This window comes from Schistocerca serialis, chromosome 3 (genome assembly GCF_023864345.2).
Source record: "Schistocerca serialis cubense isolate TAMUIC-IGC-003099 chromosome 3, iqSchSeri2.2, whole genome shotgun sequence".
NCBI lineage: Eukaryota > Metazoa > Arthropoda > Insecta > Orthoptera > Acrididae > Schistocerca > Schistocerca serialis.
In genome coordinates this window covers 391720945-391737931 of record NC_064640.1, presented here as the reverse complement: position 1 = coordinate 391737931, position 16987 = coordinate 391720945, and the positions used below count along the sequence as shown (strand labels likewise).

Below are 16987 nucleotides of genomic sequence, written 5' to 3'. Positions count from 1 at the left end.
AACACTTTATGCAGACAGTATCCACATAAGACACAGAAAGTACCTACAAAATTATACCATTATATGACTCATAGTTCAAGTGATATGCCGTCGTACACATTATGCTGCATGAAAACGAAACTGCAGGGCGAAATTCGCTAGAGATACAGGTACAGTGTGGGGACAAATATGTGTTAGATACGTTCAGTATATATGAAAATATATGTGACGTACGTACACAGGCAAAGCAGAGGTAAAAAGTTCCAACCAACCCACTGATTAGATTTCAAGGTCACTACGTACACCCATATCACTTAATATCTGAAAAGAAATGCTATGGAGGTAAGAACCAGCAGCCGTCTATTGGGGTATGGGTGAGAAAATGGAGGACATAGAGATGGACACAGATAGGGTGGAGAGAAGATTGACGGAGAGAGGGGAAGGGGGATTGGCTAGAAAGGGAAAAGGAGGATATGGACTGAGTGAGGGGAGAGTAGAAGATGGACAGAAAAAGAGAGGAGGATGAGGTAGAGAGGAGGGGTAGGATGAAGAAATACACAGAAAAGGGAAGAGGATGAGATGAGCAGAAAGGGGGAGGGAGTAATGGACAGAGAGAGGTGGGTGGAGGAGGTGGACAGAGAAACGAAAGAGGAGATGGAAGGAAGTGGGGAGAGAAGGAGAGGGACAGGGAAAGGAAAGAGGAGATGGGCCAACAGACTATCTACCAGTGTTCTCACTGAAAATAATTTTATAAGCTCTTCAGCTAATATCGGCACTACTACGATGATTCCGATTAACTACATCAGCTTTTTACATGTACGAAACTATGCCATTAGAATTTCGGATCATACTGTGTCGAAAAATCAGCTGTCGTCTTTAGGGGGTGGTACCACAGTCTAACATAACAGTCGCGACACTCACTGCTGTAAAAGTTGTTGCCGTTTGACAGATGGAGCGACACTAGCGCTCCAAGCGGACGGTAAGGTGAACATCAGACGCGTTGAAAGCATGTTTGTTTTGCATCCATTTCGTACGTAATTTCCGAATTATTTGAGTTATTTTCTTGCCTCCAAGAATTTGTGTAGTATCAGAAGGCATATATGTTTCTAAAAATGATTCTAAAATAAGCGCAAGTATGGACAAAAACCATGAATAGAGTGGCAAGCTACAACACATTCGTGAAGAAACACTTGTGACATTGGACAGAATTGCAGCTTACCACGTTGATATCAAAAGAATATAAAAACACAGATTCATACGTAAGAAGCACAGACATGTACCTCTACATGCAAAAGCGATCGACAACTCATTTACCGTTCTGTACGCCTACTGTGTTTGTCATCATCGCCTGTTGCCACAAGTACGACCTTCATCAAATTTACAGCAAACAGATTATTTTCGTCTTTCCATCTTGCAGCACGTTTCGCTTTCAGTGGCATGCTATTCTGGCTTAACAGGTCAAGGGCATCTTTTTTTTAAATATCGGGATCCTATAGTCTTCAACATTCGTTTGTCCTTGTTCACTTGCTCCTTCTGATACAGTTTCTGTCGCTGTCTGTAGGCACTTTCCTTGTCCCGTAATAGTTTCGCTTGAAGTCTAGCGATCTGCACATGCTGACACTTCACACGCTTTTGTAAGTCACGAACAGCTGCACGTAATCTAACAATTTCATCGTCAAAGCAGATCTGTGTTGATGATTCACACGAATCTGGCACTGACACATGGAGTGTCGAACTGGCTGCTTCTGTGTCATTGGACTGTTTTACAGCTTTAGATTGACTGTCGAATCTTTGCGGCAGTTTCCTCTTCATCGTCAGTTGAGGTGGCTTATTTGGAATGTCAAACAGTGTGGATACTGCATTCCACACAAATTTGTTATTGTCTGCGTTCATGAACTGGTTTTGTTCGAAATGTAGCGACCTAAACCTAATATTATTATACAGGTAAACTGGGTCTTTCTTCATAAGGTCTTCTCGTCTGCTATTAACTAGCCATTTTCTGCTCCTAAAACGAAACATTCATCATTTATACACATATAGTTTGCAAGTGAATCCTGACTATACAGTTTAGTAACATGATGGTATATATCTCCCAGGATCCTTAGGAAGCCTAAAAAAGACAGCTGTGGTGTCTTCTTCCTGTTGTTGCTGCAATTTATTGCGCTACAAGCGCTCCCGATGGTAAAAACCATTGTATAAATCAAAATAAACATTCACTATTCGCTTTCAGGATCGCGCCGAACTCACAGTTCAACCTACCGGCCGCTTGGGGCGCTGTAGGCAACAACATAGAGGCCAAGTGTCACGACTGTTATGTTAGACTGTGGTGGTACTGGTGGACGCATAGGGAGTCTTGGTATACTTGCGCAAGATTTTCATGCGTGTGGAATCTTAAGTTATGATACTGGCGCATGAAGTAAACATTTGCCTAGAAGTCGATTATTGCTGTATTTGTTTTTAATGTACAGCCTGTCGGAAGTGTCAAGAAGACTGTAGTATGTGATTGTGATGTATATTAACTATTTATTCTTGCCGCGCGGCTGACGTTTGAGAATAGGGACAATGGTTTCGAAAAAAGGGTCGTTGTTTCGTTCACTAGCTCCTTTATCTCAAACTATTGCTGAGAAACTGAACTCAGATGATTCTAGAAATGGCGTGAGACTGTTAATACAACGTAAGTAAGAAATACGAATCGCAGACATCCTCATATGAAAGTATTGGAATTGTGTAAATGTATGCATTGCGAATACCGATTCTCACCATAATCGTTTTTTCCATGTTCAGGGCTATCATTGATCGTCGTGAGCTTAAGACAATGGATTTTGTTTTTGTATGAAAAACTGGTTGCTAATCCATTTCTCTAGGGGCATTGCCCGTTAATATATCGGTTTGTTTCTCCAAGTGACAAAACGCTATTTTTATGTTTTTTTCTGGAATCACAAAGTAATTTGTTGGTCATAGTTGAGGCAAGGGTTACCATGTTCCTTCGTTTGTACCAAAAGAAAATGCAGTCCGGAAGCTATAATTAGCAACACATTACACTCGGTGTGGATTTACTGTTGTAAAAAGTAGCCTAATAATTGGTAGTGAATAATTACTGTCCCTAGAAGAGAGAGAGAGAGAGAGAGAGAGAGTGTGTTGTGTTGTGTTGTGTCGTGTCAGAAAACGGCTTTACTTATATATCTCATTGATCTCTCCCTCGTGGTATGAAAACCATTTGATCATTAGCAACTTGCGTAAAATCACCTGTTCAGTTCTTGAAGGACCTTTTAGTTGTCCAGAGGGATACAGTGCACAAAACTTGGGTGATAAATATAATTCATACAGACTTCTATTTACATTTTATGGGAGCAACTTTACACCAGGGTTCAGTGATCGGGTCAGTTGAAATCAGCAATATCAGTTTTTCCGGGATTTTTGTGTTTGTATTTAGTTTGGTATGTCTTCATTGTTGTATAATTAGTTTGGCACCATCAGTAACGCCTTAATTCCTGTGGCTTGTAAGTTAGTTTCATTGACTTTCTCCCATTAAGTAAGTTTCATATATGGAAGAATGCAGTTGCTCTGTCCAGCCATACTGATTTGGGTTTTCCTGGATGGCTAAGGTAACTGCTGGAGTGGTTCTTTAATCAAGGCCACAGCTGACCACCCATCCTATATACATAAAGCATGTTATGTATGCTGTGTGTTGTATATTTTGGCCTAGTAATTTGCGTTGTTGACTAATTGTGTATCATTGTGAGATGATCTTTGGATGAATAATTACATTATGTGACTATGATGTGAAATGTGTTTACAAATATAATACACTAGCAAATCTGGCAAAGCTTCATGATTGTCAAATATGTGAGGTAATTGGATGTGTCCATCTTCCTTTCCCCCTATCTGTTTGTCGTCTTCTCTTTCCATCACCTCCTATCCCCCACCTCTCTCTCCATCTGCTCCCCCTCCTCTCTCATTCATCTTCTGCTTCCCCCTTTCTATATCCATTCCATCCCTCCCCACTCCGCCCTTTTCCTCTTCTCCCTTCTTGAACTTTGTTAATTGTTATTGCCAATTGAGCTGTGATTGGAAATTGAGTTTGCTTAAAACAAATGAGTAAATTGTATATGGAATATGACAGACCTCCTTTGTTGCTGCATCCGTGAGGGTAGTAGCTTTAAGAACATTATTTCACGTAGTTTGTATGCAAACAGGTTGGGATAGAAAGTTTCAGGTGATTCAGATTCTGAGAAAAACAAAACAGATAGTTGTGTATACAATTTTTGTTTAAAGTGATATCTTAGGAGGAAGAATATGTAAGGGAGAAGCAATCTGTCTAATGTTTAAATGCACTGCTATTGAGAGAGAGAGAGTGTGTTTGTTTCAATAAAGGAATATGTTGTCCATTTGTGTCCGAACATTTAGTATAATCTTCTATAAAAGTTTGAATTAAATCGGGCAAGAACTTTTGGAGATTTTTGGTAACAACGTTAGACAATGGATTGTCTTTACATAGTAGTATAGATTTTCTCAGTGACAAATATGGCTGCATACTGACCTTGTAAATGATCTACATAAAGAACACTTGACTCTGTGTTTAAATTCTTTGCAGTATTGGTTGTAGCCAAAGGGTTAATAGGGATTCTCTACAAGTCATCAGCTTTGACCGGTGATGTAGGAACAATGGGACAAACACCATGGACAACATGGCTACTGTAACATATCAGTGGCGACTGTTTTCAGAGTAAGCTCAACATCAGTCTGTCACACCAGCCAAGTTTTTAGTTTCACCTTAGTTGGCTTTGCTCACTCGAAACGTTCAAGTCTAACCTAGTCTTCGAGCAGAGCTACAGATCAGTTTGTCTCCACAAGGTTTTTGTTGCTTTCACATTCATTGGCTTTGCCAACTAACAAGAAGATTTGAATATACACAGTAAAATGTGACGTCACAGCAGCTGTTAATACTGCGTCACAGGTCAAAGTTGATGTCTTGTATCGAATATTCCTCCTGACCCTGGTCAGGATTGTTACAACTGAATATACCATCCCAGTCCATATTGCATTAAGACCATATGACACATAGTATCATGTACTTACGATTCATAGTGGTACATGTATTAATGTTACTTTACTTTCCGCACTGTAGCCTTTATAATATAGCTTTACTATGAGCTTATCAGTGTGCCAAACTGTTTACGGAGCTGTTAACAATATCTTTTAATGTTAGCACCATTTGATTTAGCCCAATCTACATCAGAATGCGTACTCCACAAGCCACCATGTGCTGCTTGATGAGTGTACCTTTTACCACTAATATTGTAGAAATCAGCATGGGTTTCGAAAAAGACGATCATGTGAAACCCAGCTCGTGCTATTCGACCACGAGACTCAGAGGGCCATAGGCCATAGACACGGGTATCCAGGTAAATGCCGTGTTTCTTGACTTCCACAAGGCGTTTGGTACAGTTCCCCACAGTCGTTTAATGAACAAAGTGAGAGCATATGGACTATCAGACCAATTCTGTGATTGGATTGAAGAGTTCCTAGATAACAGAACACAGCATGTCAGTCTCAATGGAGAGAAGTCTTCCGAAGTAAGAGTGATTTCAGGTGTGCCGCAGGGGAGTGTTGTAGGACCGTTGCTATTCACAATATATATAAATGACCTTGTGGATAACATCAGAAGTTCACTGAGTGTTCATTATGGGTGACAAAAAGAATATACGGGAAGCATTAAGTTATGAAGCAATAGCTATAGTTTTCCAAGCATATAAATTGTTAGAAATTAAATTATCATATGGCATTATTTGCTGGAAAACCCCATATGGGGTTGTTCATATGCCTTGTGGAAGTCTTTACATTTGACATCACTTTGGCAACTTGTGTGTTGATGAAGATAAGATGATTAGGATTATGTTAAGATCCGGTCCCTGAGGGGGGGCGGGGGAGGGGGGAATCCACAACCTGGCCGGGAATTGAATCAGGGACCCCTTGATCTAAAGAGAGTGACACTAATCACTAGAACACACATTGTGGACTCTGCTAGGTAGAGTCAGAAGCAGAAACAGTGGGTTGGTGCAGTGCTTACCCCAGCATTGCCAGTTACCAGGGTAGGAAACATCTGGAGTGTGTGACCTGGCATGGAAATGGTGCTCTGGCATGCTGCAAGTCATTCATTCTCTCTCTCTCTCTCTCTCTCTCTCTCTCTCTCTCTCTCTCTCTCTCTCTGCGCACGATGCACCACCTTCTTCTGTGCACATCTCTATAGCCATTCCCATGTTTAACTCATGAATGGGGGGGGGGGGGAGGAGAGACTGTCTTTCTGTATACCTCGTTATGGGCCCTAACTTCTCTTAACATGTCTTCATGGTCCTTGCGTGAAGAATATATTAGCGACAGTAGAATTGTTTTGCAGTCAGTTGCAAATGCCCGTTCTCTGAACTTTTTCGATACTCCTTTGTGAAAATAACATTATCTTCCCTCCAGGGATTTCCATTTGTGTTTATTGAAGATTTTCATAGTAATTGCATGTTAATTGACCCTACCAGCAATAAATCTACCAGACTGTCTCTCAATTGCTTAACGTCTTCCTTTAGTTCCACCTGATGGGAGTCCCGAACACACTAACCGAATTCAACGATGACCTGCACAAGTGCTCTGTAAACTTCCTCTACATGTTCTTCCTTAACAAAGAGTTGTTCCACAATATTATGATGGCATCGGTGATTGAAATCAGGAGAGTAACCTTTGCTTCAGTGTGTGAACGGGAGAGTTAACTTAACATTTTGAAATTTTCATCTCTGAAGTGTGTTATCACTTTATGTAGCTTGATGCAGGGCAAAATTTCATGTTTTTTTTTTATCTAATTAATTTGTCCATTTCCTGAAAACTAATTTAACAGTTTTCAAGAAAAATGTTGAAGTGTCTCATTTAGGCATGAGAATAATAATCACATTATAAACAGTGTGAAATAATACTTATGGTACATGTATAGTGATTATATCCCTACTGCAAAGAGCCTTCCCGAGTTTCTTTTGATACATCGCATTATTTTAGTAGAAATACTGAAATGTCAGATACTAGCTGTCAGCTTTGACCTGTGATGTCATCAAGATGGCAGACATAGCCATGTCACCATTATGTGGTATGGCAACATCACACATTGAATAGTCGAGCAGACAAAAACAGTTCCAAAATTAAAAATTTAATCAAAATTATTTGAAGAAGAGAATGAAGCTAATGGAACACCAGTGGGAATTTTGGTGAGAAGACACACAAGAAAATGACATTCCTCCACTAATATACACATCCGTACAAAAAATTATGTAAAAATCCATTACTGGTAATTAATGACTTGTTAAAAGTGTTGGTCACAATTTAATTTATTGATGCATTTCGATACATCATTAGCAGAATATAGCTGTGGTTAAAGAAAAAACAAGAATTACCACAGGAAATGCCACAGAACAATTACATGCGCACTGGTCGTCCATTGCATCAGTACTTACAAAGAAATGCATGACCAAGCAACACGGTAGTGGGCACATACGGTACTGAAAAGAGCTCATACATATATGAAGTCTAGTGCCAAACTGACTGTGCATAGAAATCAGTAAAGATGAGGAAAACAACTGCTATCACCAGATAGCATTTGGTAACTAATACGGTGTATCAGTCTTCCTCTTCTCTTCAGGTATTAGGCTTCCTCTGTCTCTTCTCCCATTGCACGTATAATTTCTTCCCTTTAAGGAAAGTCTCTCTCTCTCTCCATTCTTTGTAGATGTTCGTTCCATTTTCTTATGTAATCTCGAATTTTTTCATTGAGGCTAAAGATTTGCAGTTCTTCTCTAATATCTTGATTTCTTAGCCTGTCTTCTCTTGTGCAACCTCTAACACCTCTAAGGAATTTCATTTCTTGTGCCGGAATCCAGCTTTCTTGCTTCTTGGTAATTACCCAGGTCTCACTTCCATAGAGCTGTGTGAGAACTGCAACAGTTTTGTAAAATTTAATTAGTGTGTCTTTTCTGGTTCTGTTTTTTAGGTTTCTGTTAATTGTTCCTCATACCTGGCTGAATTTACTGAGCTTAATTTCAGTATCTCTGCTGTAGCCATATGTCACTCCATGTCCGAGGTAGTTGAAATGGTTTACTTGCTCTAAAGTCTTCTGATCTATCACTATTTTGGTTCTGATTAGTTCTTTCCCCATGAAGGCCATAGTCTTAGTGCTTTCTTTTGAAATTTTCATGTTAAATTTTGCACTTACTTGTTTTAGCAAGTAGATTCCTTTCTGAAGGTCATCTTCCTTATCTGTTAGGATCACTGCATCATCAGCATATAGTAAATTACTTAAAAGAATGTTCCTGTATAGGTGGATGCCTTTCTGAAATTCTGATTTCCATGTATGTCTTACTTCATTAATGTAGATGTTGAACAAAGTTGGAGAGATGCAGCAGCCATGTTGTACCCCATTGTTAGTTGGTATCTCATCAGTTGCTTTACCATTGAGATGTAGAGTGATATTTGTGTCTTCATATAAACTTTTTATCGTATTTACTAGATGCTTTGGATATCCGTGATTTGCCATTATTTCCCAAACTTTCTGTCTGTTGATATTGTCAAAACCTTTTTTTAAATTAAATAAAAGCAATGTGTGTTTCTTTATTATAATCTCTGTTTTTCTATTATTTTCTGTAGAATAAAAACTGCATCTATTGTAAAATGTCCTTCCCTAAAACCCATTTATTACTCATGCAGTACTGCTTCTGCTATTTTTTTAAGACTTGTATTTAAAATCTTAGCATACACCTTGCATTTTCTGTCAGGGTTATGCATCAATGTATACTGAAACATGTAACCAGCAGGAGATCATACATTTAACATAAATTATGTACTATATAATTTGAAAACCGTGGAGTAACCACGCAGGCTTAATATTTAAAAAATAAGAGTTACGTAGTACACAGAATGAAAAATAAATAATATAACAAAAATAGAGATCTCATATGGCATATTAGCTGCTATAATTACTAAATATAGACCAGGTGTCTATTGAGAAATTATTTATAACAATGTGCGAGACATAAAATACAGAAATAATATGACTTACATTCGTAAATGATGACAAGGTGAGCTAAGAATGTGACACAGCTTCATAAAAATTACAGTGTCCAGCCACATTAATGTGGCCATCTGTCAAAACCCAGAATAACTACCTTTTGCAGTACAGGTCTCTGCGAAACATGCAAGAAGAGTGTCAATGGGTTCTGAAGGGTACCAGCTGGGATGGGGAACCATACTGACTACATCTACATTTATACTCCGCAAGCCACCCAACGGTGTGTGGCGGAGGACACTTTACGTGCCACTGTCATTACCTCTCTTTCCTGTTCCAGTCGCGTATAGTTTGCAGGAAGAGCAACTGCTGGAAAACCTCTGTGCGCGCTCGAATCTCTCTAATTTTACATTCGTGATCTCCTTGGGAGGTGTAAGATGGGGGAAGCAATATATTCGATATCTCATCCAGAAACGCACCCTCTCGAAACCTGGACAGCAAGCTACACCGCGATGCAGAGCGCATCTCTTGCAGAGCCTGCTACTTGAGTTTGCTAAATATCTCCGTAACCATATCACGCTTACCAAATAACCCTGTGATGAAACGCGCCGCCCTTCTTTGGATCTTCTCTATTTCCTCTGTCTACCCGACCTGGTACGGATCCCACACTGATGATCAATACTAAAGTATAGGTCGAACGAGTGTTTTGTAAGCCACCTCCTTTGTTGATGGACTACATTTTCTAAGGACTTTCCCAATGAATCTCAACCTGGCACCCGCCTTACCAACAATTAATTTTATATGATCATTCCACTTCAAATCGTTCCGCACACATACTTCCAGATATTTTACAGAAGTAACTGCTACCAGTGTTTGCTCCGCTATCATATAATCATACAATAAAGGATCCTTCTTTCTATGTATTCACAGTATATTACATTTGTCTATGTTAAGGGTCAGTTGCCACTCCCTGCATCAAGTGCCTATCCGCTGCAGATCTTCCTGCATTTCACTGCAATTTTCTAATGCTGCAACTTCTCTGTATACTACAGCATCATCCGCGAAAAGCCGCATGGAACTTCCGACACTATCTACTAGGTCATTTATATATGTTGTGAAAAGCAATGGTCACATAACACTCCCCTGTGGCACGCCAGAGGTTACTTTAACGTCTGTAGACGTCTCTCAATTGAGAACAACATGCTGTGTTCTGTTTACTAAAAAATCTTCAATCCAGCCACACAGCTAGTCTGATATTCCATGGGCTCTTACTATATCAGGCGACACTGTGGAACTGTATCGAATGCCTTCTGGAAGTCAAGGAAAATGGCATCTACCTGGGAGCCTGTATCTAATATTTTCTGGGTCTCATGAACAAATAAAGCGAGTTGGGTCTCACACGATCGCTGTTTCCGGAATCCATGTTGATTCCTACAGAGTAGATTCTGGGTTTCCAGAAATGACGCGAGCAAAAGACATGTTCTAAAATTCTACAACATATCGATGTCAGAGATATAGGTGTATAGTTTTGCGCTTCTGCTCGACGACCCTTCATGAAGACTGGGACTACCTGTGCTCTTTTCCAATCATTTGGAACCTTCTGTTGCTCTAGAGACTTGCAGTACACGACTGTTAGAAGGGGGGCAAGTTGTTTCGCGTACTCTGTGTAGAATCGAATTGGTATCCCGTCAGGTCCAGTGGACTTTCCTCTGTTGAGTGATTTCAGTTGCTTTTCTATTCCTTGGACACTTATTCCGATGTCAGCCATTTTTTCGTTTGTGGGAGGATTTAGAGAAGGAACTGCAGTGCGGTCTTCCTCTGTGAAACAGCTGTGGAAAAAGGTATTTAGTATTTCAGCTTTACGCGTGTCATCCTCTGTTTCAATGCCATCATCATCCCAGTGTGTCTGGATATGCTGTTTCGAGCCACGTACTGATTTAACGTGAGACCAGAACTTCCTAGGATTTTCTGTCAAGTCGGTACATAGAATTTTACTTTCGAATTCACTGAATGCTTCATGCCTAGCCCTCCTTACGCTAACTTTGACATCGTTTAGCTTCTGTTTGTCTGAGTGGTTTTGGCTGCGTTTAAACTTGCAGTGAAGCTCTTTGCTTTCGCAGTAGTTTCCTAACTTTGTTGTTGAACTACAGTGGGTTTTTTCCCATCCCTCACAGTTTTACTTGTCGTGTACCTGTCGAAAACGCATTTTACAGATTGCCTTGAACTTTTTCCATAAACACTCAACATTTTCAGTGTCGGAACAGAAATTTTTGTTTTGATCTGTTAGGTAGTCTGAAATCTGCCTTCTATTACTCTTGCTGAACAGATAAACCTTCCTCCCTTTTTTTATATTCCTATTTACTTCCATATTGAGGGATGCTGCAATGGCCTTATGATCACTGATTCCCTGTTCTGCACTTACAGAGTCGAAAATTTCGGGTCTGTTTGTTATCAGTAGGTCCAAGATGTTATCTCCATGAGTCGTTTCTCTGTTTAATTGCTCGAGGTAATTTTCGGATAGTGCACTCAGTATAATGTCACTCGATGCTCTGTCCCTACCACCCGTCCTAAACATCTGAGTGTCCCAGTCTATATCTGGTAAATTGAAATCTCCACCTAAGACTATAACATGCTGAGAAAATTTATGTGAAATGTATTCCAGATTTTTTCTCAGTTATTCTGCCACTAATGCTGCTGAGTCGGGAGGTCGGTAAAAGGAGCCAGTTATTAACCTAGCTCGGTTGTTGAGTGTAACCTCCACCCATAACAATTGACAGGAACTATCCACTTCTACTTCACTACAGGATAAACTACTAATAACAGCGACAAACACGCCACCACCGGTTGTGTGCAATCTGTCCTTCCTAAACACCGTCTGTGCCTTTGTAAAAATTTCGGCAGAATTTATCTCTGGCTTCAGCCAGCTCTCCATACCTATAACGATTACAGCTTTGGTGCTTTTTATCAGCACTTGAAGTTCCGGTACTTTACCAACACAGCTTCAACAGTTTACAATTACAATACCGATTGCTGCTTGGTCCCCGCATGTCCTGACTTTGCCCCGCACCCTTTGCGGCTGTTGCCCTTTCTGTACTTGCCCGAGGCCATCTAGCCTAAAAAACTGCAGTGGAATGGCCAGCTGCGCTAGCTTCCTCAGTTGTGGATCCATGGTGTGAACGGCCCGAACGATGTGGTCCCACAGATTTTCGATTATGTTTTCATCTGGGGAGTTTAGTGGCCGGGGGAACACCGCAAACTCATTCTGATGGTCTTTGAACCACACATGTGCATTAGGAACTGTGTGATTTGTTACATTGTCCTGCTGGTAGATGCCATGGTGCTGAAAAAAAAAAACAAATTACATGTAGGGGTGGCCATGGTCCCCAACTATACACACATACTTGTGTTGATCCATTGTGCCTTCCAGAATGATGAAATCACCTAGGGAATGCCACAAAACGTTACCCAGACATCAACACTCTCTCCTTCAACCTGAACACTTCTGACGATTGCTACAGAGTGTTTGCATTCAGTCCTGTGGAGCATAGAGCATGATTCATCTGAAAAGGCTACCTGTCACCAATCAGTGGAGATCCAGTTGCGATATTGATGTGCAAATTCCAGTTTTCATCGCTGATGAACAGGAGTCAGTATGGGCGCATGAACCAGGCATTGCTCCCTCTGCGGGTCTGGGGGTTTAGAATAGGCCCGAGGTATTCCTGCCTGGTGTAAGAGGTGACTGAAGGGAGTCTCCCACTTTTCGGTCCTATGAGTTCAGGTCCCATTCTATGGTTTGACCTGCCACGTTCAAAATTCTACAGAAGTGCTGGCTATATGGGGAAGGACGCCTTACGTGGTGCACGAGTTATCCATAGCACCCTTAGATTCAAAATCCTGAACCTCTTGTCATGGCTTTGCATCTCCATCTGCAATTCAACTATTTGGATGAGGACACTTTCCGGGGTATGTCATCTTCTTCCGTTGTGTCCTGTCCTCTTTGACCCCCATGACAGTATTGGGTTGCTCTGCACCCAATGTCCAGCACAGTAGCCAGTCCGTTGTGGTGAGGCCTACATTTGGTGGTAGCCAGAGGTATCGCACTACTGATGCCTGAGCTGTAAACTCCCCACGTATGCCAAGGAGTAGATGCCTGTCTTCATAGGACATCAGGACTCACGGCAACACCCATCATGCCAGTTGGCCTTTGCTGTGACTGGGTGGGGAGAGCCCCTGATCGGAGTGGGTGGCATCAGGGTGGATGACCGGCAGTGAAGCGGACTAAGTCATCTCTTGCTGGTGACCGTACGGCATCAGCAGTCTCTAAGAAGGACAAGATAGAATTCAATGTCACCAGGTATGACCCTAAACCATTTCCCTTCCTTGCTACACCATGGGGACTTGTTTCTACCTACGAAGCCTCAGTTTTTCGTTGAAAACCTTGAGGATAAGTTTGGAGAAGTGACCACGCTTTCGAAGATGCGAAACGGCGCAGTCTTGATTCAGACAGCATCCCCAGCACAATCCTGGGCGTTACTCGCTTGTGATCGGCTAGGTGATATTCCTGTTTCCATCACTCCCCTTAAAAGCCTCAACATGGTCCAGGAGATTATTTTCTATCAGTCTGATGACGAGCTCCACGCCAGTTTTGATAGGCAAGGTGTTCATTTCATCTAGTGCCTTTACAGGGGACCCAAAGGCAACAGATTTGCTACCGGTGCCTTCGTCTTGGCCTTTAAGGGTGATTCAGTGCCTGAAAAGGTCAAGTTGATGGTTTACCATGTATGGTTTAATGTCACGTTAAACCATACGTCCCTACCCCTATGCGGTGCTTTAAGTGCTGGATGTTCAGGCACATATTTTCCCGCTGCGCTAACAGCACATGTCGAGACTGTGGACGTCCACTGCACCCAGATATTCCATGTGTGTCACCTCCCACTGCATCAACTGTGGAGAGCACCACTCCCTCTGCTCACCAGACTGCCCAGTACTCCAAAAGGAGTGGAAAATTATGGAGTTAAAAACCCTGGACCAGTTGACTTACACAGAGGCTAAACATAAATTTGAAAGATTACACCTCATTCGGTTGACGTCGACATATGCTGCAGCTACATCACCATCGCCGTCCCAAGTGCCAGTGGTTCCTCTCTCTGTGACACAAACAGTCGGCCCTCTGGGCCACCAGAATAAGTCTGCCCCCTTGGCAGTAGGGGGCAAATCTTCCTTCGTTGTTCCCAAAGCACCTACTTCGGGAGCAAGGCCTTCCCAAATGCAGGGGACATCGGTCCCTGCCCCCCTGCCGGACAAGCAACAGTCTCCTCTGGCTCCTCTCATGCGGAAGAGGTCCCATGGGGCCCTCTCTCCCAAGGTCTCCTTTAATGCCACCGCGGACACTCGCCAGTGGCTCAAAGAGCCAAAAACTGCTGGACGAGGAGTTTCATGGTCTTCCTCCATGCCTGAAGCTGCTTCGGAGAAATCTTCCCAGCAAGCCCTTGAAGAGAAACGAGAGAGCAAGCAAACTAAGAAGTAGTCTGATAAGAAACAGGACCCCCTGGTGGCCCCGTATCAATTCTGCATCTGGGGATACAGTGGAGATATTAACGTCTCCAGCTGACCTGGATCTCACCGATGCCTCATCCACCATAGAAATGGCTACATATACTAAATTGGTGGCAATAGGTGACCCAGAGGCATAACCTGTCTCCGTGCGCGCTTCATGCCTTCCCAGCCTCATAATAACGTCATCCTCCAGTGGAATTGCGGCAGTTTTTTCCACCACCTGGCTGAGCTACGGCAGCTCTTAAGCTTTGCACCTGCTTTCTGCATTGCTCTTCAGGAAACATTGTTTCCAGAAATGCAGACCTCTGCCATCCACGGCTATAGGGGATATTACAAGAACTGTAGTGACTATAATAGAGTGTCAGATGGAGTTTGTGTCTATGTCTTAAACTCAGTATGCCATGAATCTGTATCCATTCAAACCCCTCTTGAAGCTGTGGCTGTCAGGATAAGGACGAAGCAGGAAATAACTGTCTGCAACGTATATCTTCCTCCAGATGGTGCAGTATCCCTGAACACATTGGCTGCACTGATTGATCAACTTCCTAAACGTTTCCTACTTTTGGGGGATTTTAACGCTCATAACCCCTTGTGGGGTGGCACTGTGCTTACTGTCCGAGGCAGAGATGTCGAAAATTTACTGTCACAACATGACCTCTGCCTCTTAATTTCAGTGTGGCACATGACACGTATTCGGCCTTTGCTCTGGGTTTGCAGTCTTGGCCTTCTCCCATCTATCCACTGGAGAGCACATGACGAGCTGTGTGGTAGTGACCACTTCCCCGTCTTCCTGTCACTGTCCTGGCGTCAGACCCACAGATGCCTGCCCAGACGGGCTTCAAACAAGGTGGACTGGGAAGCCTTCACCTCTGCTGTCACCGTTGAATCTCCCCCACATGGTAACATTGATGTGGTGGTTGAGCAGGTAACTGCAACAATTGTTTCTGCAGTGGAAAACGCAATCCCTCACTCTTTAAGGTGGCTCCGGAGAAAGACAGTCCCTACTTGGTCACCAGAAGTAGCTGAGGCAATTCAGGACCATTGGCAAGCTCTAAGCGGCATAAGCGGCACCCTTCCCTGGAGCATCTCATAGCCTTTAAATGGCACCGAGTTCACCAGCTTGGAAACAGGAGTGTTGGGAGAGAGACATCTAGACCACTGGGTGCCATACGTCACCTTCCCAAGTCTGGGCAAAGATCAAACCAGTTTTTGGGTACCAGACCCCAACAGGTGTTCCCGGAGTTAACATAATTGGCGTGTTACCTACTGACGCAAATGCGATCGCAGAGTACTTTGCTGAGCACTATGCTCACGCCTCTGTGTCTGATAAATACCCCCAGCCTTTCGCACTCTCAAATGGCGGATGGAAGGGAAAGTCTTCTTATTCACTACACGCCACAGTGAACCCTATAAGGCACCATTTACAGAGTGGGAGCTTCTCGGTGCACTTGCACATTGCCCGGACACAGCTCCTGGGCCCGATTGTATCCACAGTCAGATGATTAAACATCTCTCATCTGACTACAAGAGACATCTCCTCGTAATCTTCAACCGGGTCTGGTGTGATGGCATCTTCCTATCGCATTGGCAGGAGAGCACCATCATACCAGTGCTCAAACCAGGCAAATACCCGCTTGATGTGGATAGCTATTGGCCTGTCAGCCTCACAGACGTTCTTTGTAAGCTGCTGGAACGTATGGTGTGTCAGCGGTTGGGTTGGGTCCTGGAGTCACGTGGCCTACTGGCCCCATGCCAGGTCATTTTCCGCCTGGGTCGCTCAACCACTGATAACCTTGTGTCCCTCGTGTCTGCCATCCGAACAGCCTTTTCCAGACGCCAACACCTGATTGCCACCTTTTTTGATTTACAAAATGTGATGACACCACCTGGTGACATCATATGCTTTGCATATTATACGAGTGGGTTATCTGAAGCCTGCTCCTGATTTTTATCCAGAATTTCCTGTTGCTTCGTACTTCCCATTTGCGAGTTGGTGCCTCCCGTAGTTGCCCCCCCCCCCCCCCCCCGCCCCCCGCCCCCCCCGCCCCCATATCCAGGAGAATGGGGTCCCGCAGGGCTCTGTATTGAATGTATCTATTTTTAGTGGTCATTAACAGTCTAGCAGCAGCTGTAGGGTCGTCCGTCTCACCCTCTCTGTATGCAGACGACTTCTGCATTTCGTACTGCTCCACCAGTACTGGTGATGCCGAGCAGTACCTACAGGGAGCCATCCACAAGGTGTAGTCATGGGCTCTAGCCCACAACTTACAGTTTTTGGCTGCAAAGTCATGTGTTATGCACTTCTGTTGGCGCTGTACTGTTCATCTGGAACCATAACTTTACCTTACTGATGATCCTCTCACTGTAGTGGAGACGTATCGATTTTTAGGACTGGTTTTCAACACCCAATTGATGTGG

At 42.9% G+C, this 16987-nt stretch overlaps 1 protein-coding gene across 1 annotated transcript in view; it reads left to right on the top strand.

The window, feature by feature from the left end:
• The first annotated feature begins 2275 nt into the window (after nt 1-2275).
• The window catches only part of LOC126470239 (COMM domain-containing protein 5-like), an 82201-nt gene continuing 67489 nt past the window's right edge, over nt 2276-16987 (top strand). The window contains exon 1 of the mRNA XM_050097940.1: nt 2276-2653. Within this exon, the coding sequence (XP_049953897.1) occupies nt 2542-2653 (112 nt within the window). The 5' untranslated portion in view covers nt 2276-2541. The remainder of the gene's footprint in view (nt 2654-16987) is intronic.